General features: G+C 42.9%; 6 protein-coding genes across 13 annotated transcripts in view; 2 read left to right on the top strand and 4 right to left on the bottom strand.

The window, feature by feature from the left end:
* Positions 1-25: 25 nt before the first annotated feature.
* Positions 26-6070, bottom strand: ugl (ureidoglycolate lyase). 4 transcript variants are annotated; one of them, XM_062524011.1, is made up of 16 exons: positions 5999-6070; positions 5714-5881; positions 5047-5175; positions 4435-4653; positions 4029-4119; positions 3857-3939; positions 3605-3715; positions 3465-3524; positions 3116-3272; positions 2477-2675; positions 1678-1756; positions 1444-1536; positions 1243-1315; positions 1044-1111; positions 821-951; positions 26-288 (listed from the first exon to the last, which is right to left on the bottom strand). In XM_062524011.1, the coding sequence occupies exons 2-16, from the start codon at positions 5846-5848 to the stop codon at positions 126-128; spliced, it is 1791 nt and encodes a 596-aa protein (XP_062379995.1). In that variant the 5' UTR covers positions 5849-5881; positions 5999-6070; the 3' UTR covers positions 26-125. The 4 variants fall into 4 exon arrangements, with proteins under 4 accessions (XP_062379995.1, XP_062379996.1, XP_062379994.1 ...); XM_062524012.1 differs by having other exon boundaries at positions 5714-5866; positions 5999-6042; XM_062524010.1 differs by lacking the exon at positions 5999-6070 and having other exon boundaries at positions 5714-5992.
* Positions 5054-25470, top strand: LOC134068420 (short coiled-coil protein B-like). Of its 3 annotated transcripts, XM_062524023.1 has the most exons (10): positions 14190-14327; positions 14566-14674; positions 20965-21159; positions 21638-21731; positions 22348-22418; positions 22522-22603; positions 22707-23348; positions 24064-24131; positions 24255-24335; positions 24532-25470. In XM_062524023.1, the coding sequence occupies exons 8-10, from the start codon at positions 24116-24118 to the stop codon at positions 24675-24677; spliced, it is 243 nt and encodes an 80-aa protein (XP_062380007.1). In that variant the 5' UTR covers positions 14190-14327; positions 14566-14674; positions 20965-21159; positions 21638-21731; positions 22348-22418; positions 22522-22603; positions 22707-23348; positions 24064-24115; the 3' UTR covers positions 24678-25470. The 3 variants fall into 3 exon arrangements, with proteins under 3 accessions (XP_062380005.1, XP_062380004.1, XP_062380007.1); XM_062524021.1 differs by lacking the exons at positions 14190-14327; positions 24064-24131; positions 24255-24335; positions 24532-25470 and adding an exon at positions 5054-5215 and having other exon boundaries at positions 22707-22974; XM_062524020.1 differs by lacking the exons at positions 24064-24131; positions 24255-24335; positions 24532-25470 and having other exon boundaries at positions 14163-14327; positions 22707-22974.
* On the top strand, positions 6034-8388 carry rab33ba (RAB33B, member RAS oncogene family a). Its single transcript, XM_062524017.1, has 2 exons — positions 6034-6681; positions 7158-8388. Exons 1-2 carry the CDS (start codon positions 6457-6459, stop codon positions 7653-7655), a joined length of 723 nt encoding a protein of 240 aa, XP_062380001.1. The 5' UTR covers positions 6034-6456; the 3' UTR covers positions 7656-8388.
* On the bottom strand, positions 10521-14284 carry zgc:113425 (uncharacterized protein LOC541425 homolog). 2 transcript variants are annotated; one of them, XM_062524018.1, is made up of 6 exons: positions 14102-14284; positions 13521-13580; positions 13036-13164; positions 11620-11766; positions 11357-11417; positions 10521-11051 (listed from the first exon to the last, which is right to left on the bottom strand). In XM_062524018.1, exons 1-6 carry the CDS (start codon positions 14282-14284, stop codon positions 10945-10947), a joined length of 687 nt encoding a protein of 228 aa, XP_062380002.1. In that variant the 3' UTR covers positions 10521-10944. The 2 variants fall into 2 exon arrangements, with proteins under 2 accessions (XP_062380002.1, XP_062380003.1); XM_062524019.1 differs by having other exon boundaries at positions 10521-11048.
* On the bottom strand, positions 14973-24390 carry setd7 (SET domain containing 7, histone lysine methyltransferase). Of its 2 annotated transcripts, none has more exons than XM_062524016.1 (8): positions 24038-24390; positions 19278-19407; positions 18739-18940; positions 18354-18543; positions 17653-17734; positions 17141-17258; positions 16761-16918; positions 14973-16394 (listed from the first exon to the last, which is right to left on the bottom strand). In XM_062524016.1, exons 2-8 carry the CDS (start codon positions 19367-19369, stop codon positions 16190-16192), a joined length of 1047 nt encoding a protein of 348 aa, XP_062380000.1. In that variant the 5' UTR covers positions 19370-19407; positions 24038-24390; the 3' UTR covers positions 14973-16189. The 2 variants fall into 2 exon arrangements, with proteins under 2 accessions (XP_062380000.1, XP_062379999.1); XM_062524015.1 differs by lacking the exon at positions 24038-24390 and adding an exon at positions 20431-20628.
* Positions 25471-25979: 509 nt separating the features above from the next.
* The window catches only part of zgc:154054 (Alpha-1,3-mannosyl-glycoprotein 4-beta-N-acetylglucosaminyltransferase B-like), a 17113-nt gene continuing 16612 nt past the window's right edge, over positions 25980-26480 (bottom strand). Inside the window, exon 15 of the mRNA XM_062524014.1 lies at positions 25980-26280. Within this exon, the coding sequence (XP_062379998.1) occupies positions 26260-26280 (21 nt within the window). The 3' untranslated portion in view covers positions 25980-26259. The remainder of the gene's footprint in view (positions 26281-26480) is intronic.

Genomic DNA, 26480 nt, shown 5'->3' with positions numbered 1-26480 from the left:
TATTTAGAACTGAAGACACTTGATGTCTGCTGTCACTTGAAGTTTATTCATCCAAGTGAGCTGTGGAAGAAGGCATTACATTCTGAATCACCAGGCGTAAAACTGTCTTGGCTACTGTCCAGCAACTACAGTTTGGACTGCAGGGCCCCACCTGCGTCCACGTGCAGGCTCTGGGAGGAGAGGAAGGTGTGGTCCAGGTTCAGGTATGTGGTGAGGAACTCTGGGAAATCGCTTTTCTGGATCACCTCCAGAAACATGGCAACTGCCGTGTTCAGCCGTTGCTCATCCCTGTGCATGAGGGGATGGGCTAGGTTAGAGTTGTTATGGATAATAAAGCAGGTATGGAAATCAGCACCAGCCACCAGCTATATGCTAGTCAAAGTGACTTGTAATTGTAGACACTAGTAATATTTTAATATCGAGTGGCTGGTGAATTTGATCAAATATCAATATCGAGTGGCTGGTAGATGTACATTTTCACATTTTAATTTCCACCCCTGATAATGACATTGTCAACATCATGCAAATGACCTCTCCACAAGATTAAAACATCTAATCAAATAAACTAAGGAATTAAAAGGTTATTTTACATGTCTCCTGTACATATGTAATAAAGCCTCTGTGATAACGGTTTAGTTTCCCTTCCAGTCAGATTGTGCTGATGCTGTGAATGGGTTAAAGCGCTCAGTGATACCTTACTGTCCTGCAGTGAATGAGTTAGAGAGCTCAGTGATACCTTACTGTCCTGCAGTGAATGGGTTAGAGAGCTCAGTGATACCTTACTGTCCTGCAGTGAATGAGTTAGAGAGCACAGTGATACCTTACTGTCCTGCAGTGAATGGCCTCCTTTAATTGACCCATTATCTCTCGGACGAGATGTTGCACCAGTGCACGTGTCACCATGGTCCCATCATCCTCTAGTTTCACCTGGTGGCGGATCCATTGCCACACCTGAGAGCACAGTAAGAACAGAGCTGACAGGAGCATCACCTGAAGAACGTCACCTGTCCTTGAGCAAGGTATGAGATGTGTGACACACTCACCTGGGATCTGGAGATCTCGGCTGTGGCCGAGTCCTCCACCTGGCCTTTGTAAAAGAAGTGTCCTCGACCTGAGAGAAGTAATTTGATGTTGGGTTATTATGCCACACTAAAAGGCTGATTTCCAGAAAAAATCCAACAAATATCTGTTTATTACATTTTATTATTTGCTGCAAAATCTATCATCTTCAAAGTAGCTCACCAGTCAGCCAGGCCTCAATGAATAGGATTCCTACTGCAATGTTGTGCTTGAGTCCAAACAGAGTCACTCCCCCCTGGGGACAAATTCCATAAACTACACAGATCAGTGGCATTAAAAACACGGTTATAACTTGGTATTATATGTGGATCTATGCAGATAGAGAACACATGTTTAGGGACAGAAGGTAGAGACGTAGCTGACCGCTGGCATGATTAGGAGATCTTCTGGGGTCACCTTGAGGTCACTTCGCAGCTCATTCAACTGATTCTCTCCTTTAGTATGAGCCTGGAACAGCTAAACGTGGTAAAGGACAGAGGGAGGCAGAGAGTAGACCAACAGAGTATCTCAGAGATGGGTGTTTAATCGAATTAAGTAATTGAAATGACTTTTTGGGGAATGATAGAAAATAAAAGTTGAAAACATCGAAAGGATTACCTTTTGCATTGGTTTAATCAAGTCCATGTCATACACCATGAACCCATCAACTCCAGCTTTTATTTCAAGTAACTTCAGCCTGCGCCATTTTGGAACCAAAATGGGGAAATGGAATGTTAAAAAGAAAATGGTCAGAAATGGAGGAGGATGGAAGAAGTGGCAAGCTTGAGAGAACAAACATGCTGATGATTTGAGGCGTAATCAGTGGGCATAGTTCAAATGACTCTGTGCGCTTAGATAGTCCTTCAACCAATCAGACCAATGATCCGGGTGTGCCAGGTGGCCAGGCGGTAAGCCAGTTTGTGATTGTTCCCCGGAAATGTGTAATGGAAGCAGGGGTGCCTCTCAACATCTCTCCTCGATCCTCGATGCTAGATCCTCGAGGGGCGTTCCCACTGATCTATAACTAACACTGGATAGACTATCCCATTGTTTTCGCCCCATCATTCTTTATCTAGATCAGTGAGGACGAGGATCGAGGAAGGAAGGGAGGAGGTATAAAAGAGCAAATGAGAGGCACCCCAGGAGAGATAAATGTGCCTCCTTCCAGCCTGAGCTGCAGGGCGAAATCCAATCACAGGCAGGGTTTACCCAGTCTATAGCCCCCACTACTGTAATTTCCCGCCTATTAGCCGCGGCTTATACATTGATTTTGCAAAATTTCTTCCAATATGAGGTTAATACAGGGGGACAGTTAATATGGTGTTAATATGGTTTTGTTTCTTTTAACTTGCATAAAACACTGTCCTGCGGCTTATACACAGTGCGGCTTGCGGGAAATTACTGTATGTGTATGTACCTGGTGACAGTGTGGAGGACTGTGCTGTAGAGGGCGCTGTTGTTGTCGGGGGGCAGCAGCAGGGCGGCCATGCCGCCGGTGGCCAGGGCCCCTCGCCGATGGCAGGTCTGGACCAGCAGGTCCATGTAGCTCCGCAGGAAGCGCTTCTCCATGTTCACGTACTTGCTGCGGTCAGGGAGCAGAAATTCAGGCCGTTGACCTGGAAGGAGAAAGGGGAGGAACTGAGTAGAATATTTGATTTGATTTGATGCGCATGCAAATATTTTACTGTGGTTTTGCAGAGGGAGGTTAGACATTAAAGAGAACAGGAAGGCAACCACTAAGGCAACAACGCAGCAATATACGCACACCCCAATCACAACGGAGCAATTGCTATGTCACTAGTTTGGAGTTTAACATTTTTAACTGGAGTTGGAGTTTAATACCCCACCTCTAAACTCCAAACCAGCGACAGAGCAATTGCCCCATTAAGATTTAAAAAATGTCTGTTGAAATGACTTCCATATTACATCATAAATAATATTTCATCATGGATAGATATGTGGTGCTGTATGTTCATAATGTTCTGAACTTTTCTGTCAAGTGAACTGTTTGTGTTGGTTCATTTTTTTTTCCAGAGCATTGCTAGGACTTATCTACCAAACTTGTTGACAAAGGAGGCGGAGTAGTCCCAGATGCCGCAGTTGAGGCCGGCGGAGTGCTCCTTGAGCTCGTACAGGATCTCCTCCATCTCAAAGGAGGCCAGCACACTCTCTATTAGCACAGTGGCTTTTATACTGCCCACGGGGAGGCCAAGCTTAGGAGGACAAAACACACACACACTCGTTCACATTAACGCATACGATACGACACACAGGTACTTTGTTCCTTCTCTTTTTTTCCCCTATTGAACTGCACGATCCTTTGGCATCACTGCTGCTGAAACTGACTTTATCTAGTTTCACAAAAAACTCTGCAGGGGAAAGAGATACAGTATGTATTCTCCTACCTTATGTTCAGTCCAGGTGAATATTTTATTCCATAGCCTTGCTTCCAAATAGCTCTCGACCTACAAAGTAAAGAGTAAGTCTGAAAAATAAGTGTGGCTCTCTGTGTGTTTGTGTGTGTGCTTTTTTTGATTTCACTCACTTTGGATAGGTAGAAAAACGGACCGCTCTGATTCTGAAACAGCAGGCTCCCATTATGGAACATCAGCAGACCAAAGTCAAACAGTGGGCCAGGAACCTCCTTACCATTTACCTATACACAAATTATCCATCAGTACTGAATATGTTAACAGAAGTAAACAGATAGGGCCATAGCAGGTCACCATCCTATACCAACAGTGAAAATATATCCTGTAGCAGAAGTCAATTCGATTATGATGCAGCTGAGAAATACCATCATGGAATGGTCCACCATGTTCCAAGCTCGAGGTCGGAGCATCAGAATTGGGGCGTGGGATATGGCTGGGGCATCTGAGACACAGGAAATAAAACATCAGGTGAATATCTTTAACTACTTGCAGTAATAATAAGTGTGAGTATGGATATTAAGGCTGCTATCAACTCACTGTTAAACTGGTTGTGCACAGCCTGGTATACGTTGTAAATCCCCTTAATTTGATTGTAGTACGTTGGACAATTGCCATCATCAAAATCGACCTATTGGACAAGACCACAATAATTTAAATACAGTGACAGAAAATAACCTATGAAATACATAAAAACTTTTTTCATGTTAGAGAAGAAACACCGCTAACTACTGTTACACAAAGATGATACTAAGTTTCAGTTGCTCATCTTTGGGTCTACCATTGGGGGGGTTAAACTTGTGGCATATTTATCAATTTATATATTTATTGAATAATTTTCTTGTGCAAAAGGGCTGGATATGTTTATATTAGCTGGATATAATTTTTTGGGGGATCATCACCCCTGTAACCCCCCCACAAATTACGCCTATGTCCATCTCTATACCTGTATACCCTGGGCAGGGGACCGCAGAGCCTGGAGGAAGCGGTCCGTGTCACAGGGTGCGAGGTCACCGATGTCCACATGCCTGCACTGCAGTCTGGCTGGAACCGGGCTGACCCTCCAGTTTGGGTCGTCCCGGATGTGGGCTGTGGCTGCACTGAACCCAGGGAGATCTCCAGTCAGGTCCAACTGGGCTTTGCGGAGGGTTCTGAGTTTTAAGATCTGGCAGAGAAAAGTGACATGGTGAGGTGATTTTTTTTAAACAAAGCCATGCTTCATTTATGAGTGAATAGCTGTTTTTAAATATGCCTAGAATTGTTCTGAGGTTCCAGCTTAGTTTCCCCAAAAAATGTCTCATCCAGGTACTAGCCAAGCATGCTTAACTTGCAATGTATAGGCTAGAAATCATTTTGATAAGCTGGATCTGACTGTTAGCTTTATGTAACTCAATTCTGTCAAAATGCAACATTCAAACAAATGACTAAGCTACATTTTGTTTTAGGCTACTCTTTTCTGAGATTTCATTTTTTTTCAATGAATAATGTTCTTCCCGTTATGCTATACTATGCCCAAATAACTGAAAATGTAAAGTATAATTGCTGAGTCGGTCTTTACAGTGTCGACTTCACACTGGAAAGCAGAGGTCAGCTCAGCCAGGAAGGTCAGGGCGTCCCCGGTGAAGAGAGTCCGGTGCTGGGGCTCCAGTCCTGGGGGAGGTGGCTCCAGCTCAACCCCTGTTGCTGCCTGTGGAGCTCATGGATACAGTGAGGACAGCAATCAGAGGGTCAGTCAGAGCAAATAGATTATTAGTTATTAGTTATTAGTTATTCAGTGAAAAACAAACAAACTACTACATTTTGCCAAGGAGTGGAACTAAACCCTGTGTAAAACAGGGTGTTTCCCTTGCGTTTCAGTTTAAGGATCCTAAAAGCTTAGTTTTAAAATATCAGGCACTCAAAAGACTATCTGTTTTGAATGTACTCAGTTACTGTTTTTTATGTGTTTCACTGCAATGGCATGTGAACAATTGAACTGATGAAGATTTGACTCTTAATACATTTCCTCACATAGAGAAGACAGTTAAGCAATGCCATCAAGCCTGAAACGAAAGCCACTAATGTGACAAAAATATTGAACTTGGGTTACATTATGCAATCATCAAACAAGCAAACATGAAAGATAAAGCCAAACCTTTGCTAAAACTTCTGGACTAAGACCAGCTCAAGAATAATGTCTAGGCTACAATAAAGTCATTAAATTAGCAGTAGGGTAGTCTACTCACAGGCATTTTTGCAGTATTCTCTTTCCGTTTGTTATGTTGGACTTTGGCATTAACCTGCCTTTTGACCGGTTTGTTTGTCTTGTCCAAGGTTTGGACAAAAAAACCTCTGAGTATTCCCCAATAGCATGATTTCATTCCTGTCGCTCCTGTTGGCTTTGGGAGTTAAGTCTATTATGCATACAAAATACATAATGTTATGTATTATTATCTTATTACTTTTGATTCAGAGACCACGTTAATATTGTGTGACTCAGCTTATTTTTAAGCCTAGACATATCGTTTTACCTTAGCTCATCATACGGCCAGGTAGAAAATTACGTCAGTGGAGACCACTTTCTAACCACTGCTCAAATCAGCTGATACAGGGCCGGACTCTATTTTTATCATAAACTCTCGCGATAAAGCCACATTCTCTACGTGGCTTCAGATATAAACAGGGGCAGAGTCCCTTGGAATGCATCAGCAAAATGAAGGATCAAGCAAATCAGGGCAAGTAACTGCACATATCTCAGAGTTGGAGCTGGGCAACTGTTGATATTATGCATTTCATGAAGCCTTAAATTATTTGCACGTATCTCAAGTCAGTCATTTGAATCGTTGTTGCATGTTTAGATAGCTAAACCAGTTGTTAAGCTAAGGCTAGCCAGCAAGCTTGCAAAGCTTTGAGAGCGTTAGCCAGCTGGATCCTAGTTAGTTGACGTTAGTTATTCGGTGTTGGTTGGATACACATTCATTTTGGGAACATGATGGCAGATGTTGAGTCCTCACTTGAAATTACCACATCGCTGGGGTCTCTCCCTCCTCCCCGAACGCGGATCTTCAAGATAATCGTAATCGGAGACTCGGGGGTTGGCAAGACTTGCCTCACCTACCGCTTCTGTGCGGGCAAGTTCCCGGAGAAAACCGAAGCAACCATTGGAGTGGATTTTCGGGAGAAACTTATTGAGATCGACGGCGAAAAAATCAAGGTGGGTGTTGGCAGATGATTCAACTACATATTTCAAAACCCTGACGCATTGCCTACTTGTCTTTGCCACAGCTGAGTGATTCTAGTGAACATCAAATGTTGCATTCTAGTGAATGTCAAATGTAATGTAACCAGATGCTGTGTGGGAAAATGTAGTATAGGTTAAACAAGAAAATGGGAAAAGTGTTTTAACACCCACTTCTAGAGGTAAAGCAAAACCAAAACATAACATCTTCACCATGTGTTGGTGTTTGGTTGCAGGATGAAATAAGTGTGTGGGTCGCACCTTTGAAATTAGACTAGATTAGAAGTTATTGGTAAGAAAAATACATTATATTGAATGTTGTATGAATATTGAGGCATTTAGGCACTTTGTTTCTTGTACTTTCTCTCGTAATGTCCTTGTCCTGGTCAGACGTGTCCTTTTGTCTTGTCCTAATGCGCTGGTCTGTCGTCCTCTCCTCTGGTCCCCTGCAGGTGCAGCTGTGGGACACTGCTGGTCAGGAGCGCTTCAGGAAGAGCATGGTCCAGCACTACTACAGGAACGTCCACGCTGTCGTCTTCGTCTACGACATCACCAACGCCGCCAGCTTCCGGAGTCTCCCGGCGTGGATCGAGGAGTGCAAGCAGCACTCGCTGGGCCAGGAGGTGCCGCGCATCCTGGTGGGCAACAAGTGTGACCTCCGCCACGCCACCCAGGTGGGCACGGAGGCGGCGCAGCAGTTTGCCGACTCGCACTCCATGCCACTGTTCGAGACGTCCGCCAAGAACCCGAACCACGCCGACGGCGGCGACAGCAATAGCTACAGCAGCAACAGTGACCACGTGGAGGCCATCTTCATGACCGTGGCGCACAAGCTCAAGTCCCAGAAGCCCCTGATGCTGAGCCAGCCGCCCGGAGCAGAGAACACGGTGGCGCTCCAGGGTCGGAGAGAGGAGGAGGAGAAAGGGGCGTGGAACTGCAACAGCTGCTGAGGAACAGAAAAGAGAAAAAATAAAGAAATGGGTAACAAAGAGAGAGAAGAAAGAAGGAGGAGAGGAGCGGAGAGAGGAGAGGATAGGAGAGAGGAGAGGAGGGGAGGGGGTATTTTGGAAGATGGTGGGGAGGGATTGAATGGGTTCACAAGAGAAGTGGGTTTGCTTCTTCTCATAATGGTCAGTACAGGAAGATGGTGTGCTATGTGATTTGAATAGCTTGCCTGTTTAAAGCATTATGAGGATTGTAGTTGGAGATTGCCCACACCAGGTAACATTGTGTTAATCGAGTATGAAAGCCATCAGTCGGCTTTGGTTTCCACACACACACACTCACACACACACACTTACACAAACTTACACACACAAACATCATATCGAACTTCCTGTCATGAAAGGAAGACATCTTTAAAGGGAAAGGACTCGTTTGCATTAACACGCCTCATCAGTGATCAGGAAACGGCCTCTAAAGCAGGCCAGGAGCCGCCATCTCGGTCTCTTGGTCTTCATGTACATGAAATGTAGGATGTCCCCCTCTCTGAGGGATGTTATGTGTGTGTGTGCCTGTGTAGTCGTTCACATGTTCCTGAGGCCAACTGTGCATTTGGACATTGTCTCATCTGGTGGTTGCCTGCAACCCTTCACAGCAAAAAGTGAAATTCAGTCTTTCGTTGCAGCAGATGTACTGGCAGTTGTTGACAGTTGCAACAACAACAAAAACAACAACAAAAACGTGTATGTTTATGTACTGTAGATCTCAGTACTGTGGAGGTAGTAGTCATATCTCACACCAGTAACGTGTCTCAGACTTGGTCATGTGTCTTTTAAAAACTGTTTAGCTATAGCGAGCCGTGTAAAGGGACAAAACAAATACATGCTTAATGCTCTTAGCAACGTGAAAAAGGAAAAATATAACCAACCAGAAAACATACCTCTTGTGCTACACAGCTTTCATGCACGTCGAACTGTCAGGATTATCAGGGCTATACTCGCCTGTTGTCCATCCCTCCCAAATTTACTCCTTCACTCTGTGTGTGTGCTAGTGTGCACAGTAACTGTTTGCCTTCCCCTAATGATCGAATACACCATAGCTTGCATGTTGGATATTAAGAAACACTCGTGCTAAACCTTCAGCAACTTCAGTGTAATGCGTCACAGCGGGTTCTGTGGCAAGTTAGTCGTTGACATGTAAATACTATCCTTTCGTTTGTTTAATTCAAAGCAAACTTCTACAACTGTGCAAAAAGCAGGCTGGTGTATTTGTGTGTGCTGTGATACTATAGGCCACATTTTGGGATTTCAAACCGAGGAAAATGTAAATCTACTGCCATCATGCAAATAAGATGGCAGTAAGCCTGTACCATAACTTCATAAGTTCAAAATGTAAACATTAAGTGCACCTGACATTTATTTGTACACTTCTTTTTGGGTTGGATGCTTAGAACAACATAACTGCAAATTCCCCTAAAGTATTTGCAGAGCTTTATCATAGATATCCGCATATTGTATTTAAATTGAAAGTGTCCTTTTTTATTTCGTATTTCCGATATGCCTTTTATTTTAGGTTGCCTTATGAGTTTGGCCACCAGTTTTACCTCAGTTTTGTAAACCTTAGTTAAATGACTTTTAATTGAACACACCAGGATGTTTCTCGGCAGGTTATGTGGATGTTTCTCGGCAGTCGGCACAGTTACGTATGTGAAGACTCAATCCCAAACTGAAGCTGAACAAAGTGTCACTTCAACATGGCAGTGAGACCGAAACCAAAGCCCAATTTAACAGCAGTTGGACAAGACAACATCTCACGACTTGGGTCTGAGCCCAAAATAGAGGGAATGACTTTACTGCAATGGATTACTACTATGTGTGTGATGACATTTCTGTAACGTTGCAATAAAGTAACAAAAGCATTTCAATAATTCACTCTTAAGTGTTTTTTTTATTTTAATATATAGGCCTACAGTATTTGCACATGTTTACCATCATAAAGCTAGGTTACTGTTCTGTTTGTTTTTTTCTCATTTGCTTCGGTGCATTTCTCAAATCATCATTAATATTTGCACAACAACTAGTACATTTCTCAGAACAACTAGAGCAAAATGCACCGCATAGTGGATTGCCTGCAAAAGTGTGTATCTTGCTCAAAAAATGCTTTGATTATGCCTCCAAAGCAAATATACATACCCATTATAGATATTCATACAAATCAAAATGTCAGTGCAATCAAAATGTCCACATGCCATTGTTTATGTCAAGATAGTTAAACTGTTTCGTCTTGTTGTCAATGACCGTTTAGGCTACTCTTAAGTATTTTCTCATGAACAATGTGCAAGGCAGCACTATTCTATTTCTAAACTACAAAGTTACACATTGTTGTGTGTGGAGGGAGTTGATTGCAAAATTGCAAGTGAAATGTTTTTTTTTCTGTTGACAGACATTGAGACAGTATAAAGAAAACAACGGCTTTTACAGCATTGTGCAAATATGAAATGACCGCCGCTTGGTCAGAGCAGACCTTTCCATACATCCTAATGGTCATCGGTCAGGTCACATATATATGCTATTTAGACAATGACGACTAGTTCTGACTGATAGTTCAACACAAACATGTAATAATAACACAAGTGATGGATGAAATTATGAACAACATGACTTTAGCAAACAAAACAGCAGATTTTTGCTCAAAATCAGTTGCATGGATGCACTAAAGCATTGCTGTTTGTTCAAGATGGGGAGAAACTGCTTTAATGATGTGCATAAATGATGATATGGAGTTTGAACAAGCAGTTTTGATCATTTAAATTCTGATCTTGGGTCTAACCAACTGAAACTAAACTAAACTAAAACTGTAAAATACACAAGATGTTTAATCTAAAATATTTTTTTTATTTCAAGATACACACAGTACATAAAAGAATGACAGCATTTCAAATACAAAATCAGACCAGTTTCCCCCTGGCCTTTGTTACAGGCACCATATGACAAGCTGTGCGTTGTGGCCTCACAAACACTTACATACTGTATAAAATAAATAGTTCATATTAATATATACATTTTTGGGTTACATTAAAAAGACTGTCACAGAAAGGAACTCCTCTAGAGTTAAATGTTCAGAGGTAGTCAATGGCTGGACAGAGATGGCAATTTGAGATAAACCAACTGAAATGTTAAAGGCATCATTCAGAAATATTAAAGGCATCTGAAATGTTAAAAGGCATCATAGTTCTGGAGTTCACAAACACACAACACTCTTCCTCAGTTGGCCTTTCTACTTGTGTATGATCATTTCTCAGGTGAGTCTAACATAAGGAGGAAGTTTGGACGGTTCCTGCTCCTGCTCCACACATCGGTCTACAAATGTCACAGGTGAATTGAAGAGTAGATCATCGCCCCCTGCTGGGGAAAGGGAGAAAAGTGTTAGAGGCCATGAAGCTTCCCAACAAACTCACCACCACACTGGGTGCCTCTCATCTGGTGTTTTTCATACACCATCCCTTCCTTCCTCGATCCTCATCCTCACTGATCTAGATAAAGAATGGTGGGGCGGCAACAATGGGATAGTCTATCCAGTGTTAGTTATAGATCAGTGGGAACGAGCCTCGAGGACCGAGCATCGAGGAGAGAGTTTGCGAGCCACCCCCTGTAACATGATAATGGCCCTTTAATACCCTCTATCCTTTCTCCTGGTCAGAGCCGCTCACCTTGCCAAGTGCAGACCAGCTCTGTGCCTGCGCTGGGGTCAGTCTGGGGCACTAGAGTCTCCTGTGAATAAAGAGCAGATGTTGTAGACGAAAAAAAAGATTATTTAATTTTTTTTTATTATACTTAGTACTTTGATAGATTTCCTGTAATCAATTACACCCATGACTACAACAGTAGTGGCAATGTTGACTTGCTGCTTCCTTAGTAGCTATTACTACTGAATATGTGCGAACTCTTGACTGTAACTAACTATTTCCCTTACCAGGCCTGTGCGGGCGTCGTAACAGGCACAGAAGGGCAGACTCCGACAGCCCACCAGAGCAATCAGACTGGAGAAGAGGAGGGCGCCCACGCCCGAGACAAACAGAGTGGCATTGGCCCCCCTCACCACTCGACCCAGCACAAACTTCTACGAGAGAGAGAGAGAGAGAGAGAGAGAGAGAGAGAGAGAGAGAGAGAGAGAGAGAGAGAGAGAGAGAGAGAGAGAGAGAATGACCTGTCAAAGTGAGAGACTTTATTGATCCCCAAGGGGAAATTCAAGGTAGCAGCTGAGATTGTGACAGCAGCTTACGATATACAGTTGGTGGAGCTGTAATCTCCCCCAGTTAAGTTCTTCAAGACATATAGTTAGACGGTTTCAAAAGAAAACTTTTTAAATGCAAAGCATTATAAACCAGTTAGCTGTTTCACTTTAAAGAGGTTACAAAAATGTGGTTGAGGCAAGCTGCACTTAATGGTAGACATTCTTCATTCCAAATGGGTTTGTGGGATGTTTCTGTGTTTGAGCTTGAGTTTGTGTTTATTCACAATACCACTTCATAATGCGGTATAGGGGTACAGAGTCAGACAGGTGGAGTGAATGGGCCCCCCAAAGAGAAAGCTCATAGGTGGGGGCCCATGGTTCATGAAAGAGCAGTGGTACAGACAACGGTATACACAGTTACCATCTGTAACCAGATGGTGAAGAATTCAATAGATGCATACAAAGTACACCAGAACACTTAACATTACATACGCATACAATCATACACATACATCCCAGTAGTGAGGATGAGGATGGAAGCAATTTTATAGATATAGGTTAGGTCAGATATAGGTTAGAAGGAAATCGTTTTTAGCTGTTTTGTTGGAGATAGAGAACAACACCTTGAGGCCATCATCAATCCTGTTCCAAATCCGTGCCGCCCTACAGACAACACTCATACTGGTGCGCACATGTTGTCGGTGACATTTTGGTTTGATTCTCGTTTGATTGTGCTGAGGGCTGGAGATTGGAACCAGCCTACTCAATCTAGGGTTGAGCCTCTTGACAATTTGAAACATAAGGCAGGTATTATGATAATCATTTAGCTAAGCCAGTCTTAGTAGCTCAAAGCGGTGAAATAGAGGATGGGTGGGGGAATTTAGTATCCTTGCAAAAGAAAGTCATACGGGCCCTCAGAGATAGTTTTCTAAGATGGCTGGTGAAGGTGTTGCACCATAGCCTATCACTTTACAGTTAAGGTGAAGTTCAAAGATAGTTTTGTACAACGTGACTGATTCTGAATATGTAATTATACAGTTATCATCATATCATAAGACTGTGTGTGTGTCTGAATGGTGCACAGTGAGATATTGTAGACTTGACAAATCTTTTGAGATCATGTCTTTGCAGAAGAGGGAATCAAGAGGAACGTACCACTTCTGGGATATGATGGTGGAAAATTTCATCATCCTCTTCTCCATAGCTGAGGGTCAAACCAGCATAGGCGAATACCACCATCACGGCCAGACAGGAGAACAGCGAGGACACAATCATAACGCTCACCTGCCCAGATCACATATAGTAATGTCTGACATGCACACAAAACAGGACCAAAGGTCCCCACATACATATTTCACCCTGTCCAGTCATCAATAGGCTATATTGTGCACATTGACTTTAATTTAGTACACAATTAAGCCTACTTCAAACTTCTCTTCTCCATCCCGACTTCACTTGAACTCTTTATTGTACATGAGTAGATGTCATTGGTGCATTCACAATATCCCAGTGGCGCTGTACCTTAAATGTACCTTGATTGTTAAATGAACTGTAAATGTAATAGGACGGGTTTTGGTCCCCGTCACCTGGACCGATATTATAATATGAGAAAATATGATCTTCTCTTAAATGTTGCTTACCAGTACAGGGTTCTTCCTTTGTGAGGCAAACAGGGCCAGCACACCAGGCACTGCCATTATCTAAGAGGAAGGAGGAAACCAAAACAGACACAATGCAAACATAGTCTAACTGACCAAAAAGCTCATGATGGTGTTCAGTCACATTACTTCTAAATGTTTAGCCTAAAACTATTACATTTCAATAATACTAATAATCATTTCCAATATCAGTCTTGTGGAGTAGTCTACTTTAGAACACCCCAGAGGACCCATCATTGATGGAATTGGTTAGCCTTTAGCACAGAAACAAGGTCATAATATTGTGTGTGCGTCTTATAACGAATGTGTTGGATACCACACACACTGTGTTGTCCCTATCTAGACACAGAGATGTGTTAAAGATAACGCAAGTGTCGTCCACACATAATAAATAATAATTACAGTGCTACCAATAATAAAAGCCATGTGTTGGAAACAATATAAACTGTGTTGTACATATCTGGACACAGATATGTGTTAAAAACAACGCAACTTGTGTTGTTTTCAACACAGCAGTTTTAGAGAGAGAGCCAGTGTGTTGGTGTGCGGGTGTGCGCGCTTACCAGCGCAGACCATACAGGAGTCCGAGTGCGGCTGAGAGTGGTACTCAGACGAAAGAATGCGTCCATGCAACCACACACCAGGCACAGCCCGGCACAGGCTACCTGTAAGATCCCCAGCACTACGATATGCCGCTGATTGAAGACAAAGTACCTGTACCGGTCCATGCCCGGATCACTTAGCATAGTAGGCTACTGAGATGACAAAGACTATCGCTGAAAGTTTTTGGTAAGTCCTGTTTGTTAAAGAGCTTAGTGGTTCCAGGAGCTCATCTTCAGTAGACGATCACAGCTGTTCCATACTTTTGGTAATAATCTCAAATTAGATCCACCTGTTGATTAGAGCCGTAGGTTAAATACACCTTTTAAAACGTTGTGAGTAGGACCTATCTCCGGCTAACAGATCTAAAGTCGGCTAACAGATCTAAAGTCTTGCATGAAAAAGCATTTACTTATTTATCCTATAGGGTCATTGATCTAGAGAACACGACATAGAACCAGGAAAACAGACGTACCTTGAGCCCTCTGGACAGGCTGACATGACACTTCCGGTCTGCTTTGTTGGAAGTCGGTCAGGTGAGTAGGTGAAAGCCCCTCTCCAGTCACTTATTAAACCAGCAGGTGCCAGGCGCGGCCACGCCCTTCTTTTTTCCCCCTCCGTTACGCACGGTGCCACGCGAAATTACATCAAATGTAGATACTGATATGGAAATACTGATAGCAACCTTTTCACCCTTCCGAATTTATTGTATTCAAGTGCAATATGAACATTTCCCTCCCATTTTAACGTTTTTTTTCTTCTGGTGCTTTAAGCAGCCGTTGCCTAAACAATTTTATTGCAGACACCAGTTTTGAAACTACAGGGAAAAAAGCATTCATAACAGCTGTGGTAACTTTTATTCAGTATGGTCTGGATTACAGCAGAAAACGTCTTCAATGCTTGCTATTACCCACACTCTGAACAATGTACTCCAGTTGTTACCGCTTGCGCATTCAGGCATACAACATAATCTCTGTCACACACACACGCACACGCTTGTAAACGGTCCTTCATTCATAATCAGTAACATATCAGTAAGCAGAGAAAGGGCCCGGATATTATTAATACAAGCCAAAGAGGATGTAACAAATAATGCTAATGGTTGTATTACTGTAGCTCCAGTGGAACAAGTCTCAGGTGAGTGAGAGAGTGCAACTCGCCTTACTGTAAATTAAAAAAAAAAGTAACAAGAAAACTCCTGCTTGCACAGACCTGAGCAGACTCCTCACAGGTTTATATTTTAGTTAGTTCCTTTAGTATTAGGTGGAAGCCTTGGGTGATTAAATCACATCACAAAAACAGTCCATTTCATCCCACTGTCATGATCACGGCAGTGATGCTGCAAGTACGATCCAGGCACAGATCTGTACCGGATGCAGCACACCTGGTCTGACGATTGTGCATAGTTCCTCTGGGGCTCGCATGCATGTGGGTGTGTGTCTGATGTTCAGTGGCTGACACACACTAGCCACAGTATTGTGCTGATCGTCCAAGGCTTCCTGCACTGTAAACCCCTGTAAACACCACTGCAAAAGCACTGTTTCACTCACAAGTGGCTCCAGACATCGTGGGCTTCACTGTGAAAAGGCTGGAGCAACTGATGACTTCACTTGCACGGAGACAGCGAACACGGTTATATTGGACTAATTGGTGGGGTAGAGGAGGAAAGAAGAGGGGGGGGGGGTGCTGGGGACCAGGTTAAAGTCAGGTGATTGCGACAGAATAGCTGAGGCTGAGGACAGGCAGGGATACTGGTCTAGGTTGGGTTGGGGTGAGGGCACAGGAGTGGGCTTCTGTAACACTGTACCAGTCAACTATTAGCAGGTCTGGGGGGGTGCAAAGCCAGGATGGACCCACGCAGGAACGTAACTGGGCTGGGTGTAACAGCTGAGAGAGAAAGCGAGACAGACACGGGTGAAGAGGCAGATGGTCAGGTGTGTGCCCCCAGGTATATCTGCCAGGTTAAATGCTGTAAGGGGTTGAGGTGGCGACTGAAGGGGGGGGGGGGGGTGTGGGGGGCAGGTAAGGCGCGCACGGAGCGGCTAGTGTCATTAGCAAGCTTTCATGCCCGCCGGCACTTCGCCATTCCGCTCCTGGAACTCCTGGAGTTCCTTGACGTACCACTCCGGCGCCGGCAGCTCAGATTTCCCAGAAGGCTCGTGGTCGTAGCCGTAGGCGACAGTCAGCTCCTCGTCTTTCTGCACAGCCCGGATTGTCCGAATGCATTTGATGAGGCCGAAGCGAGGATGCATGAATCTAATATGAGAGAGAAGGCAAAGCAATATTACAAAGCAAATACACACACCACAGTGGTTATTTGATGATGCCGACCTCAGCCTTGTCCTGACTGTGCCTAGTACATCACAATGACAGATCCCACTTTTTTGTTTTAAGTGACAATATGGGTGGGTTGGGGATTCCTTCATATCGCAAGAGAACACGTTCTGTTCAATCTAACACAACTTTTTTCTTTGTCATCATAACGCAACATACTAGACACTAGTAATTAGACTTAGCAAGAGAGAGGACAAATAATGGGTATAGTAGTAGCGATGAAAATGATGTAAACAGTAAAATGTGATGAAATACAATAATGAATAGACGGTATGGGACGGTACATACGGGTCATATTTGCAGTTGGGGCTGAAGGAATGGTTGGCCTTGTGACCGAGCGAGGCGCAGTAGTTGTCCGTCAGACTAAAGGGCCCCGGAACATCAATGACCGTGTCCTCGTCCAGTGAGATTGTGTTCCCATTCACCGACCAATCACGACTGTCCACCTGCACGTTCACAAAACACAGCAATGGGTTTCAGACGGTCATGTCAAAATGTTCTACTTTTGTAGCACTTTGGTGACATTTTAGCTCAGTTTCAAAGGATCAACAGATCAATGGAAACTTGCATATGTCACTAGAATTTCCTATGCTTGTCCATATAGAATTGTAAATTCAACATACACAGGGTCAGAAGTGGACACACACACACACACTCCATATAATCACCTCAGAGTGTGTGATGCGAACTCCATTATAAAAGGCCATGACCGTGTCTGGATCAGCCTCCATCTTGGTAAACAGACCCTCTCCTGCTCCTGAGATCAGCGACTGTCCTACATACACGCTAAAGAAGGCACAAAAACTGAACTCAGATCAGATTGAACACCAGTGAACGATCAAAAAAAAAACTGTCTTGTGTAAAGTAATTGAAAACTGTAAGCAGCAGTGTGTGTGTGTGTGTGAGAGAGAGAGGGAGAGATAGAGAGAAAGAGAGGGAGAGAAAGAGAGGTGTAAAACTGACCTAGGTGACCTAGGTTTCAACGAACTCACTGGGACACAGAAGAAACTGACATAAGGTTTAATTCATACATTTATGCGTGACTCATCATTCCTTGAATTCAAACCACAGTGCTGCAGCAGCCTTGAGACACAGCTCTGTATGTACAGTATACTCCATACAGCTGTGACCGGTCTTGGTGTGTAGTGGGACATATGTGGTGTGATTTTAGCATACATACTGTTGGCCCTCATACGGATCAGGAAGGAGTCTGTGGTTAGCAATGCAGGTAGAAGTGGATTTGTCATACGAGTAAACCGTGGCTGGAAAAATAACAATAACATAAAATTACATTGTCTTGTTATATAAACATCATATAAGTAACATAATACAAAACACAATTACATCGTCTCAAAAACCATAGAGGGCATATTCCTCTTTTAACCGGAATATTGTGGCATGTAAACAGTCTAAACACATTTGTAAACACATGTTCACGCAAGGAACATGTGTAGCTTGGTTTGATGCTCTGACACTTGGCAAACGTAGTGAAAAGTGTGGCAAAAAGTTTGCACTCCTGGAGTGAAGATGAGGTCAATTTAATGTTCAATGAAGCAGGTTTGGCGCAAAAACAATAGCGGCTCTAATTTGGCCAAATTTGAATCAAATTCAGAGACAGAGCCCGTTGAGACGCCATGAAGCAGATGCTACTTCTACTGCACAGGTTTATTCAGTATATGCTGATTGAATGTAAACAGGAACATTTTCGTTTCTTTCGGACAAGGAAACATCTGATCCTGAATACTGCAATAACTTGATTTTGGTCCTTAATCGGAAAATGGTGTGAATGTCAGTGTCAGAGAATTTCATTGTGCCTCAGTCAGAATGAAGGTTTCTATTAAATAATGCCAATACATTTTTTTTTTTTTAACTGTGACTCACTGTCGTCTATGATCTCAAAGCGTGGTCGGCCACTCTCTTGCACGGTCAGACGAGCGAGGCGAGCCTCGATTAGCTCCCCGTCCACAAAGCTGCCCAGCAGAGCCATGTTGCCGCCGGGGTACACGTACGCCACCTGGCTCCCCGTCATCTCGCCCTCATCGTTCACCTCTCCCACCACACAGCCCCGGTCCTGAGGACACACAACAGAGCACGTTCAGCACAAAGACAGACAGACAGGCAGACAGGCAGACAGACAGACAGGCAGACAGGCAGACTGACAGACAGGCAGACAGACAGACAGGCACTTTTAAAGTTGGTAATAGGAGGGCTGGAATCAAAGATTCTAGAACAGAGCTCCGCTCTAGAATCTTTGGTTGGTACTCACAGAGTAGTAGAACCAGCACAGGCCACAGCGCATGTTGTCTTTGTACTGGCCCTTAAAGATGAGCTGCCCATCCTGGTCATACTCCTGCGCTGGGCCGTTCAGCTCCCCGTCCACATAGGTCCCGTGGAGAGCCCCGCCGTCCTCGTACCGGTACACACCCTGGCCCTGAAGAGCGTCATCCATGTAGTAGCCCTCCAACGTGCTGCGCACACACACACACACACACACACACACACATTACTGAAAGCATGAGACTTGCTTTCCCCACACTTAGAATAGAATAGATTAGGTCTTTATTGCCATTGTCACTGGTACAAAAATATTTAAAGTGCTCTACCGTCAGTGGATCATTCATTGAGTCTATAAAAACATAATGTATTACAGTTGATGGTTTGGTTTTTAATAATAAGTATGTAATGATGGAAATGATGCGTCATCATTTCTCTCACACACACACACACACACACACACACACACACACACACACACACACACACACACACACACACACACACACACACACACACACACACACACACCTCCCATCGAAGAAGAAGAATTTCCCTTTTCCATTCTTCTCTCCGTGGACAAAGTGTCCCTCAAAGCGATCACTGGAGGAGTAGGTGACCATGCAGAATCCATGTGGTTGGTCATTCTCATCCAAGGGGCCTACACACAGAAATAATGTACAGAAATCATCCAACATGTCCTATTATCCTCAACTCAACACTGATAAACTTCTTGAATTGAAAAGGGTTAATGCAATTCTGTTCCCCTGAAATAATGTATGGGTTCTCTTGTGGATGCAAACAAAAAAAAAACCCTCCACACCCGGCAGCTCTATAGCCAACAGCCAATCAGTTTCTGCTTGGTCTATTTGTGGAGCAGACAGTCTGAATGACGGGCCTAGTGAGAGGTTTCGTAGTTGACCGATAGCCTACACCTATTTGGTCTGGAGGCTATTCTCCCGGAACCAGCTGATTGATCCATTTTCATTATGACTCATGCTCTTCCTGAAATCAAAATGCCTTTAACACGAGGGCGAGGCAGTCTACTACACGTGTGTTGGAACACGCCGTACTGACTCCTGTGTATCTTTCTCACATAGTCGCCTGTCTTTACCAAATGATGTGCACGGCATTTTCGTAGTCTTAAAATCTTTGTTTCTATTTTGTTTTATAATCGTGCCAAAACGTGGTTAGCAGGATGCTCAAACTACTTCAGATGTCAACATAGCCTACAGACAACGTGAGCCCTATGATACAAAGTTGCGCGTGACTTTCTGTGTAGTGAAAGAAGAACTTGCAGCAGATCAATATTTTGTGGCAACAAAGTGACAGTACGATGTAACAACAAAAGACTACACGCAGCAGCACCAAATTTAAACACGAGAACAGCTTTTCAGATTTCGAATACGGCGAGAGGCCGACAGCCCACCCACAAGCAGTCTGTCTGCTCGGAATGCAGCGCCAGCAGGTTTCCTTCGAAAATAGACACCGGGGTGTTGGAAGTTGCACATGCCAGGGCCCTAACAACCGACTGAACCTGAGACGGCTATTCGGTCTGCTATAAAATAACCTGGATGACAATCTGGTGATGGTTGTTTGTATCGCCAATGAGTCTCCAGGCTGAACTTCAATAGGCTATAACCCCATTGTGTCTATCGGATAAGATAAAGAAAGACTGACATACCCTCCACAACCTCCTCAATGTTGTCGTCATCGCTGTCCATTGTTGTTCTTTCTTATAACGACTCGAAAATTTTAAACTAGGGCGTGAACCGTCCGCGTTTTATAGTGCAGACGTCCAGTCGAATCCTCCGATTTTGTTAAGCTCAGTGCTCAGCCGGCGCGCACGGTCTGACATCATCCTACTACATCACTGGCGACTCCACCACACTTCCCCTAGGCTAGCCGGTCTAAGCACAAGGCAGTTATTTTAAATAAAAGGATGTAATAAAGGTATATGGAAATAGGAAATATGAATATGAGAGGGAGTCAACATGATACTTTTATGATGGTAATCATACCACTTTTGTAAAGAAATTACAATTCTATTTTCCATAGTGTCATAAGGTGGCGGCATTATGCTGTTCCATACGCCCTCACTCAACAGACTACAGTACGACCATGTGGCCTACATCAATGCTTTTAAAATGTGTGATTAATTGAATGGTTATTAGATCACCTTTCTTTTTATACGCTTTGTTTACGCGATGCGCAACAGTGCCAAACGACGATGGCAAGAGAGACTTGATGCTGTCATAATGGTGACATAAAGGCCATACAACCCTCTGGATGTAAAAGCCACTTCTTATGTGAGAGGGCGGCGGCTGTGCAGTGTTCAGGCTTCTAGGACACATGGACATGGAGATACCGGTTCCCCTCGCCGCGGTGACACTGGTGTCGGCTCTTCACACAGGTAAGGGTAACCTAGGCCTGGTTTAATCACACTTTGGTCTTTTGTATTGTTATAGGCAATCGTTTGCATAGCTGCAATGAGGCCAGACCAGACGGAAGATGACACCATCGCTGCATGACTCAGGAGCATCAGTTTAGTCACCACTGCCTCCACTAAATGCAGTTGTGCACTATGGAATCAACTCATTCTTGTATTTTTTGTCACTATGATCTGTCTTGTCCATATTATTCCTTCTATGTTGTTGGCTGGTATTAGAAGCATGTCCCTGTCAGCTTTATATAGGCCTATCACTTTATATCCTTTTACATATCAGAGTAAGTATAATCTATACAGCCTGGTCTGTCATATACCATATAGGTCTAATTGTAACAAATTATTCATTAGAGTTTTACCTGAGGTCTTATAGAGCATGACTCCCCTCAAAAGGTGAAGAGACTGAAAAACTATTGAGGTTTTTTTTTTTTTTTTTTTTTTACAGCTTATGTGGCTAGCCTGCTACGGAAAAGATGGGCTGCGCACACAGTGATGACCCGTGCACTAAAGGCAAAGTTTGAGAGGACACTAAAAGCTCAGTAAGACCTCCGCTGCTCACCACACTTTCTAATTAGTCTACATAGGCTACAACAACAAAACATGTTCTGTGAAGCAGCGAGTGACACATTAAAGTTGGGGTATGAGATGTTTAGAGCATGCTCTCTGGAGCATTTTTTTTTTTAACATATTGCTTGAAATACTCTTCACACCCCCATTGCAACCAATTAATTAAAAGTTTTGACACAAAAATGAAAAGTTTTAGTGGCCTCTAGAACGAACAATCCAGGAAAAACCCTATCCAATCATACTGAACGGACTGTTAACGATGATTGGATTCTGATGCATCTATCAAACTGCAACCTGCTCCTCCCTCCAGCTCATGAACAAGCATTGCACGTTCCTGTACTCTGGAGGTGTGAATTCGGGGGAATTTCTGAAGAAAGGGGTTGGGACTTTTGACCTGTGCTTTTTCAAAATGCAGCTTTGCTGGAATCGTTTTCCAGGATCTTATACTCTACCTTTAAAACATTGTGGTCAACGTTAATGCCACCTGCTTCTGCCCAGTCTGACATTACCACAAAGATGACTGTATCAAGATGGATGTACTGTAAATCATCACTAACCACGGCTTGCTATATCTCTCCCTCTCTCTAGGAAAATGTGTATTGCCTTCTACCCAATTTTCCTTGTGATTTTGTGGACTTCAGGGCTTTTCTTCGATGCAGGTATACCAAATGAGAGACCCCCAACAAGCCATATGTAATACTAAAATGTTGGTGTAATGTTTTAGTTTAATAATGAGTTGCATGTGTGTTTTTTTCCCCCCAGGACTGGCAGCTGTTTTGGGAGGTGTTTATATCCTGGGAAGACAAGTATATTCTTGTGGACAACCCAGCATGACCAAAATACAGTAGGCCTGATGCACTCAATCACTTCTTTAAATTAAATCATGTTTTGATCAATTGTTGGATTGAAAACTACAATGATGGCCACTTGGCTTTCTTGTGCTTCAGACACTTCCTGGGCTTTTACACCGTGATTACTGCTCTTCTTCTTCTAAGCCTTACTGGAACCCTTGGCCTTGTCCATGTCATCCTGGAGCCATATATTGACATCAACCACCCCCTCAGTTACCTGTCTGGTGAACCGAAACAACTGTATTTCTTTTAGCCTGCCAAGTAGGCCAATTGTAGCCTGCAGTCTTTAGTGCAGCATTCTTGACCACTGAGGTCATAAGTCTTTTGGAAAACGTGCATTAAACTCAGCCTAATCCAATAGCCATATGGTGCCAGTATCTGATCTGAGTATGTTTTCTCTGGGGAAATGCTGAAAATAGGCTGAGGCATATTACCAACTAAGAAATGTCAATCAGATGGGGAAGACGTGTGGCTAATAATTTTGCGGTGTCAAAATGTATAGTTCCCACACAATGACAGGTGAACACAATGCTCTGCTTCAATGTTTGCAGATTTCCCAGAGCCATATGACTCAGATATGCGAGGATATGTCTCCCTCTATCGGTAGAATGGAAATATGTTTAATGTCACTCTGGGATGTAGATGTCCATCAGGAACGTACACGTTAGATAGTAGGAAGGCTAGCTGCTACAACAATATATATTTCACAAACAATCACGCATATTTCGTATATTTGAGGTAAGTAATATTGCTGGCGATTATTTTTTCTTGCAGACAACATGTCATTGTCTCGCATTTGTTAGGGGGGGTGGGCACTTGCAAGAAAGGCCTGCTAGCTAGCTAAGCAGCTTGAAAATAAACATTAGGCTATGCTATACAACTAGCTAGATGACAAGAGAGTTAGACACTGCTACATTCATCACATCAATTTGACAGAAATCTAGATGTCCTTATTAAACTGGAAACGATACTGAACGCTATAATACCCTGCTGTGACCGAATCACACCCAATAACGTTAGATGATAACGCTAAGGCTAACGTAGCTAGCTCGACTTTAACATGTGAACTCCCTTGGTTGTTCTGTGAGATAAATGCATGTTTCATAATGAAACATGTCTGGCTGACACCATTAACATCAGTGTTTTGAATTAAAGCAAGCCAACGCCCATCTCGAGCCCAACAACATGCATGCCATGCTGGTAAAACAGAGAAACTTAAATGTCACGTGGGCCTATTGCAACACCAGCTGTCTCAACAACGTTGAACTATTTTAATGTCCATAGCAGCTAATCGATTCATTAAACATTGTCTTGTTTGCCTACGGCTTTGGAGGTTCCTTGTGAGATCATTTACTATAATGTATTTAAATGGTAGGCTATCCTGTAATGCGTAATCAAACCAATCCATGTGTTTTACTCTCACTTACCTGCAATAATGCTCTGGCGTGTAAAGTGTCCACTGAGTCGCAGCCCTGCATTCCAAAAAGGAAGACGAGTATTTCACCATGAACTCTGACGACGGTAAGTAAAATTCAAGAAATAACTGGGTAATAAATGGGCTGTCGGCATGGTCGGTCCTCATCAAGGTTATGACATCCAAGGGCGAATGGTTCAGTTAAATATTCTCTTGTCTTCTTATCTCAGGTGACCTGGAGAACCAGGCGGAGTTGGAGGAAAAGACGAGGTTGATAAACCAGGTGCTGGAACTCCAACACACACTAGAAGGTGTGTTGACCCATTCAAATGTTAATCCGTGTGTGTGTATATGAAAATATAATGCCAAACAGATTGTTGCTTATATCTTTCGTACCAAAAATAAAGTAGTAAATGAAAAGACATTTTAAGTCATGCTACAGTCAGCCTTCATAAGGCTACACTCACAACACTCCAAATCCAAGTCTCTTTCCTGTGTTGTCTACAGATCTCTCAGCCCGTGTGGATGCGGTGAAAGAGGAGAACCTGAAGCTGAAATCTGAGAATCAAGTCCTGGGCCAGTACATTGAGAACCTCATGTCAGCCTCCAGCGTGTTTCAGACCACAGACCCGAGGAACAAACGGACAAAGTAACATTTCTGAATGTTTGCCTCCCTACCCCTGGACCAACCCCCTGGCCTAACCCTCGCTTTTACACTTTATTTGCATTTACACAGAACTACAGTAGTAACTGCAGTCTTTTCAGTAGACTTTATTTAATTAACGTATAATATTGACACTGATATTTGGTGATTTCAATGAGCGCATTCCTATTCACATCTGCACCAGTATTAATGTTTGAAATTCTTATATTGTATTTTGTAGCTTTTGTCAAAATGTTACATTAAGGGTTACTTAGTTTACATTTGTTTAGTATCAGGGAAAAAACTGTTTGACACAGATGTCTTTGTTTGCAATCTGCAAGCCTATGCAGAATAGACTCATGACTTATAGCAGTGGTTCAGCGTTTTTGTGCTGGACTCTAAAACAGGTCTTTGTTTTTTACTATTTATATTGTGTTGACATTATTAAAAGCTATATATATTTTTTGTCATTTTCATATTAAATTTGCTGCTCTGTTGGTGCAAGTACTACTGCAATGACCACCATTACTATACCAGTCATTCTTCACTATTGGTCATATTTTCTCAAAGACCTTGTTACTTGTGAATCTGTGATGTCTCAAATGCATATTATATTATTAACAACAAAGGTGATAGTTGTTCAAAATCAAGCAAAATTATTTACAGTTAAGAATTTGACGCTGTTAGTTAGTTGTGCTTTTTTGTTGTTGTCTGCTTCCCACCCCACGTGATCTTTGACCTGTGTCCTACATTGTATAGACACATTTTATTATGGTAATAATAAACATCCTTTTGATGTGCCACTGTTTGTGAGTAACGCATCCTATTCTGTTTCTGGACGAGTCCATCATAACTGATGTTATCTGGAAGGATTTTGTTTCTGCCACTGTGTGAATTACATTTCAGATTTCATGGCTAAGCAGCAAGGGCATTCCTGGTCAGCTCATGTTCAGCTCATGTTCAGCTTGTGCCATGATGTAAATTTGGAGCACAACCGTTACAAAAATCTAAAGGGTTATGCTCCAAACTTCCACTACGGCATTAAGAAGAACACAAGTATGACATTCTCTCATGTCAAGCAAGTGGCAAGAATACATAGATACCTTGGCAGCTGTAATGTTATTTGTTAAAAAAAAAATACGAATAAAAAAAAAAACACAGAATGGCAATGTATGAATAAGCTGTTGCATTGAGTGGCGTTTTGCTAAGAACACATTTTAATTGACATGTAATGCAAGTTGGTCTTCCACTGCATGCTTATTAAAGAAAATGTTAGGGGGATATGAGAAAATCAGAGAAGAGAGTCTGACTCTGTAGGCCTACATTTTTTTTTATTTTACAAATAGCAACAGAAAAAATTGCAACAGTATTTTTCTGGAGCTGATGTATTTTCTTGTAAAGGGATGGAAATGTTTAAATCCTTTCATCATATTTAAACACAATGTAAGACGACATAGTACATTACAGAAAGTGTCAATGTGCATTGCAGTTCCACAGTCACCCACTAGAGGTCACGCCGTGAACGTTGACGGAGAAGCGCTGAAAGAGTAGAGTAACTTCTCTGGTTTCTCCCCACTCAGTTACTTGTCCCCTCATGAAACCTTAATGAATATCTGTGAGAGAAAGATGAGAGTGAGTGTTAACCAAATCTTAACCACCGGAACGAGGATGAGTGCTCACTGCTCACATTCCTGCAAATTGATAGGTCAACATTAGTTAAAGCTAGAAAAGCCCTCAGACCTGCGCCAAGCGAAAACATAACCGCCTCCCGGATCACTCCCTATTGCTAGACCACTGAAAACTTGCATAAAGG

The sequence above is a fragment of the Sardina pilchardus genome, chromosome 21, assembly GCF_963854185.1.
Source record: "Sardina pilchardus chromosome 21, fSarPil1.1, whole genome shotgun sequence".
In the NCBI taxonomy this organism is placed as follows: domain Eukaryota; kingdom Metazoa; phylum Chordata; class Actinopteri; order Clupeiformes; family Clupeidae; genus Sardina; species Sardina pilchardus.
Note: the sequence above shows the minus strand (reverse complement) of the source record. Positions and strands in the feature narration are given on the sequence as shown.

What these genes read in the sequence shown, in the direction of transcription:
- ugl (XM_062524011.1), bottom strand. Translation starts at nt 5,848, where the DNA reads ATGAAATCATGCTATTGGGGAATACTCAGAGGTTTTTTTGTCCAAACC. An exon ending in AGAATACTGCAAAAATGCCT is followed by an intron (nt 5,176 to 5,713) that starts GTGAGTAGACTA and finishes TGAGCTCCACAG; the next exon opens with GCAGCAACAGGGGTTGAGCT. An exon ending in CTCCTTTGTCAACAAGTTTG is followed by an intron (nt 2,676 to 3,115) that starts GTAGATAAGTCC and finishes TTCTCCTTCCAG; the next exon opens with GTCAACGGCCTGAATTTCTG.
- rab33ba (XM_062524017.1), top strand. Translation starts at nt 6,457, where the DNA reads ATGATGGCAGATGTTGAGTCCTCACTTGAAATTACCACATCGCTGGGG. An exon ending in TCGACGGCGAAAAAATCAAG is followed by an intron (nt 6,682 to 7,157) that starts GTGGGTGTTGGC and finishes GGTCCCCTGCAG; the next exon opens with GTGCAGCTGTGGGACACTGC.
- zgc:113425 (XM_062524018.1), bottom strand. Translation starts at nt 14,284, where the DNA reads ATGCTAAGTGATCCGGGCATGGACCGGTACAGGTACTTTGTCTTCAAT. An exon ending in CTCCTGTATGGTCTGCGCTG is followed by an intron (nt 13,581 to 14,101) that starts GTAAGCGCGCAC and finishes CCTTCCTCTTAG; the next exon opens with ATAATGGCAGTGCCTGGTGT. An exon ending in AAAGGAAGAACCCTGTACTG is followed by an intron (nt 13,165 to 13,520) that starts GTAAGCAACATT and finishes TGATCTGGGCAG; the next exon opens with GTGAGCGTTATGATTGTGTC.
- setd7 (XM_062524015.1), bottom strand. Translation starts at nt 20,470, where the DNA reads ATGGACAGCGATGACGACAACATTGAGGAGGTTGTGGAGG. An exon ending in TTCTTCTTCTTCGATGGGAG is followed by an intron (nt 18,941 to 19,277) that starts GTGTGTGTGTGT and finishes GTGTGTGCGCAG; the next exon opens with CACGTTGGAGGGCTACTACA. An exon ending in CCCAACTGCAAATATGACCC is followed by an intron (nt 16,395 to 16,760) that starts GTATGTACCGTC and finishes CTCTCATATTAG; the next exon opens with ATTCATGCATCCTCGCTTCG.
- LOC134068420 (XM_062524021.1), top strand. Translation starts at nt 21,099, where the DNA reads ATGGACATGGAGATACCGGTTCCCCTCGCCGCGGTGACACTGGTGTCG. An exon ending in GGTGTCGGCTCTTCACACAG is followed by an intron (nt 21,160 to 21,637) that starts GTAAGGGTAACC and finishes TTTTTTTTACAG; the next exon opens with CTTATGTGGCTAGCCTGCTA. An exon ending in GAGAGGACACTAAAAGCTCA is followed by an intron (nt 21,732 to 22,347) that starts GTAAGACCTCCG and finishes CCCTCTCTCTAG; the next exon opens with GAAAATGTGTATTGCCTTCT.